General features: G+C 50.3%; 1 protein-coding gene across 3 annotated transcripts in view; it reads right to left on the reverse strand.

The window, feature by feature from the left end:
* Positions 1 to 630: 630 nt before the first annotated feature.
* The window catches only part of epn2 (epsin 2), a 17760-nt gene continuing 14180 nt past the window's right edge, over positions 631 to 4210 (reverse strand). Inside the window, exons 7-10 of one of the 3 annotated variants that reach the window (XM_031862175.1) lie at positions 4016 to 4168; positions 3562 to 3591; positions 2124 to 2336; positions 631 to 1809 (exon numbers count right to left, since the gene is read on the reverse strand). In XM_031862175.1, coding sequence (XP_031718035.1) covers positions 1508 to 1809; positions 2124 to 2336; positions 3562 to 3591; positions 4016 to 4168 — 698 coding nt within the window. In that variant the 3' untranslated portion in view covers positions 631 to 1507. Of the gene's footprint in view, positions 1810 to 2123; positions 2337 to 3498; positions 3592 to 4015; positions 4169 to 4210 lie in introns of all 3 variants that reach the window. The other 2 variants (XM_031862174.1, XM_031862176.1) reach the window with 2 other exon arrangements.

Genomic DNA, 4210 nt, shown 5'->3' on the forward strand with positions numbered 1-4210 from the left:
ACACACACACACACACACACACACACACACACACACACACACACACAAACACAAACACAAACACAAACACACACACAAACACAAACACAAACACAAACACAGACACACACACTCTTAAGGCTGCAGATGTCTACATTACCCCCAAGTTTTGACTTAAATCTTCAGAAACTACATTTTTTCTAAGTTTCCACTTCACTGAGTGAGAAATGGAAGAAAACAAACCGTGCTCATTAAAAGTACACTTGAAAGCTAAACGTATCTCTCATGCAAACCACACACACACCCCCCCCCCCCCCCTCTTCCCTTTGATCCTAGAAACAAACTAAAAATAGAAATGATGCCTCACTACATCCATATGTTCAGATAGCAAAATACTGATGCTATCATAGCTCATGTCTTTTTCTTTGAAACACACACACACACACACACTGGGGGAGATTTAGTGACAGTTACATTAACATGTGGCTGTTAGTATCCGAGCAGTAACAGTACACCTGCGTGTGAGCACACACACACAAAAAAAATTGCGGTTACGCATCTTTTCAAACCCCCCTAGGACAAGTGTTCATTGTTAGTCCCGTGATCCCTGGAGGTCAAAGTTCACGTGGAGGGTTGGGGGGGGGGCAGGAAGTGACCAGACGAGAGTTGTGACTGAGTGGTACCTAAAGACGAGGCAGTGTGTGGTGTGAGCCTCCCTCCCTTAGCTAAGGTGTAACGGTGAGCCCAACAGTCGCAGACAGAAGACGAAAAAAAAGTTGTGCAAAATCCCTGCTTAGTAACACACACACACACACACACACACACACACACACACCCACACACACACCCACACACACACACACACCCACACACACACACACACCCACACACACACACACACACACACACACACAGACACCTGACCATCGCTCATCCATACTCCAGTGTGTATAAGTAAAACCCACTGGAATATACACAGTGTAAAAGTACTGAGATGTGCACACATAGACACACACACACACACACAGACACACACACACCGGCTGACAGGGCTTATAAAAGATTAGCTCTAGTGAAGAGATAAGATCCTGGCGTTAGTATGGTCAGGACTGTCTCATCACTCCACCACAGAAGAAGAAGAAAAAGAGCAGTCCTAAGGGAGGAGGAGGTGAGTGAACACAAGAGGACAAGGGGGGGGACTGGCTCCTGTCCCACCTCTGTGGAAAAACCTGTAAACACCACGGCTACTCTGAGTCTGAAGACATCAGTATGGAACACACGGGACTAGGCAGCTTGGAGCACTGACACAAAGAGACGGGGGAGGGAGGAGTAGAGGAGTGTGTTAAGGTGTGGGGGTCAGGCTGGGACTACGACCTGGCTTTGAGTTGGTTATGAAGGGATAAATGGGATAAGACATCTCCTTGTTCATTTCGAAGCTTCTTAAGGAGCCAAAGTGAAACAGAGACACAGAGAGAGGGGGGGGAGGAGGGGTTACTCTGGGGCAAGTCGTCCCCCCATCACCCCCCCCTCACAAAAGGAAAGGGTTGGTGGTTCCGCCGGGCTGCGCCCCGGCCTGGGCTGGCATACTCATCAGGGGCTGTGGGATGGACATGGAGGACGGGATCGTATTCATCCCAACGCCTCCGATCCCCATTCCGGGCATCACGCGGGCCATGCCCGCAACGGGCTGAGCTGGCACCGAGGAGACGGGCTCCACCAAGCCGAAGCCGGAGGGCATGGGGCTGACCCGCATCTGGTTGAGGGTGGGGGGTGCTGGCTGGGTCACTTGGAAGGGGTTGGCGTGGGCTGCTGGAGCCGGAGTAGAGCCGCCTGAACGAAAAGGAAGAGGGCTGGAGTCACTGAGCTCACAGAGTACTTTGTTAGCGCTCAGTAACAAACAGTTTAAACACGGTGCTACTGCTGCTATACTGACATTTTATGACTTCAGCTATGACTCATCCCTCTGCCCTCAGAGTTCACCGGTGTAGACGGGGCCGGGTAAATGATTCAGCATAGAACTACGTGGATGGGCGTGTTCACGTCTCTCGGCTTAGCGACTACACTTCCTGGCTCAGCACACTCTACCGTCTAACCCGTGTGTTGTGCCGTTTGTACGTTAACATGAAATAACTTATTCCTCCCACCTGTTGAAGCTAAGAACGGGTTGACGACGGGCGGCGGCTGGGCTGGTTTGGTCACCAGAGAGTCCAGATTGACCAGAGCCGCATTGGGACCCAGGAAGGACTCTGGAGTCTTTCTGGTCGGGTTCGTAATGCCGGACATGGACATGGAGCTGGGCAGCGGGTCGAAGAGGTCCAGGCTGCCGCTGCTGGTGAGACTGGCCACGCCCCCGTCGCCTGGGAAAACAAACAGCAGTTGTGTTGATGAAAAACTGTTACTGAACGTCTCTTTGGGGAACAAAAACATAACACAACGCTGAGGCATCAGGAAGAGAATGTTTCTTATCTTCTGACTCAAGGCTGGTGTGAGAAAGGGTTGTTTATATTTGTGATAATGAAACTAAGGACACTCACATTTTGCATTCTAAGAGGTCAAATAGACTATTCCTATTCTTGCTTTGAGTAAACTCGCTCACTCGTCACCGGCTTGTACGTGAGCGACCACACTAAACTGGGTTGATGCAGTAAAATGATCAGAAGATGCTTTTATGTGAGGACTTTAGAGGCAGACAGCCTGTCGATTCGTTTCTTTACAGCAGTGGAGACGTTCACTCGCACACGAGCACGCCAGCAGCAACATACACAAGAGGAAATGTCAAAGAGGAAAACTGTCTTCTCAGAACAGAATAGCAGAGCAGAGCCTGAGAAAGGCTCATGATCAGATCAGACAGGCCTGGTGTGTATTAGAGCCCCGTACATCCTGCAGATTTAGGCTGATTCAAACAGCAACTGGAGTCCGTGTCCTCTTCACACCGTGTGGTAGGGATTGCGTTTGTGTTCCCTCTCACCTTGTCCTTGACAGTATCAGAGGTGTTTGTGCTGAGCTGGAGCAAAAGTTAAGACGCCAATGTCCCCCTCCCACACCCACAGACAGCATGACCACATGGTTACAACAAAACACACTCAAGACCAGAACCAAACCGTTCACTGGAACCCTCTCACACACCAACCTGAATGGAGTTGTGAATGATGTATTTTAGAGTATCTGTTGTTGGTTCAGATGACAGCAGATCTAAAAAGGATTCCATGAACTGGATGGCACCGGTCTAATAATGCATTTAGCCACAAAAACAGAAAAGCTGCTCACATTTCACCACAGTGATAGAGGACCAGACCGGAGCAAACAGCGATTCTTTCCAACATTTGATACGATTACGGCAACATTTGATCGCATTTTTGCTCAGGCCTGGTGATGCTTACATAAAAGTACAAGACATGTCTGTGTGTGTGTGTGTCTGTGCCCCCGCAGAGATAACGTATCTGCAGATAGGCGGCATCATTTCAGACACCGACAACACAGACTCTGTGTCATTAGAGAGACGAAGACAAGGGTGAGTACCAGTGGGGACAGAGGAGGAAGAGCGCAGGCTGTCAAACTCTGAGAAGTCCTCTTTAGACGTACCGTTGGATGCATTGAACAGGTCAAAGCTACCTGGAAGGGGACAATGCACGCACACATGCACACGCACACGCACACACACACACACACACACACACACACACACACACAACAGATGGAAACACAACACACAAGTATGAATGAGTATGGATAATTGGGTAAACTTATGGAGAAAAATAACCACAATAAGCAAGTGAACGCATGCAGATGTGCGTGAGCATTTGTGGCTGGGTTTGTCCCTTTTGACACTGCAAGTGTTCGAGACGAGTCAGCTGTTTATTAGACTGAGAACTCAAAGAGTGCAAACGTCCATGAATACTTAACAAATCTCCAAATATCTTTCAGACTCAAAAACCTAATTCGCAGACAGACTCGGTGGCCGAACAGAGTTCCAGCTGGCTGGTGGATGTTGTGAATGTCCTGGTGACGGATGCCGGTGGACAGAAGTGACGCTCACCTGGGTTGGAAGTCTTAGGGCGGGTGGCTGCGGAGCCCCAGGGGTCGGCGGCAGGAGTGGAGTTGGATGCCCAGGGATCACTGCTCTTCATGGGCGGGACAGAAGGAGTGGCCCCCCACGGGTCCACTGGGGCTGCTGGCTTAGGTGCAGACCCTGGGGACAGGTTCACAGTGGGGGGGGGGGGGGGGGGGGGGG

Source organism: Anarrhichthys ocellatus, unplaced genomic scaffold (genome assembly GCF_004355925.1).
Source record: "Anarrhichthys ocellatus isolate YVR2014 unplaced genomic scaffold, GSC_Weel_1.0 scaffold26, whole genome shotgun sequence".
In the NCBI taxonomy this organism is placed as follows: domain Eukaryota; kingdom Metazoa; phylum Chordata; class Actinopteri; order Perciformes; family Anarhichadidae; genus Anarrhichthys; species Anarrhichthys ocellatus.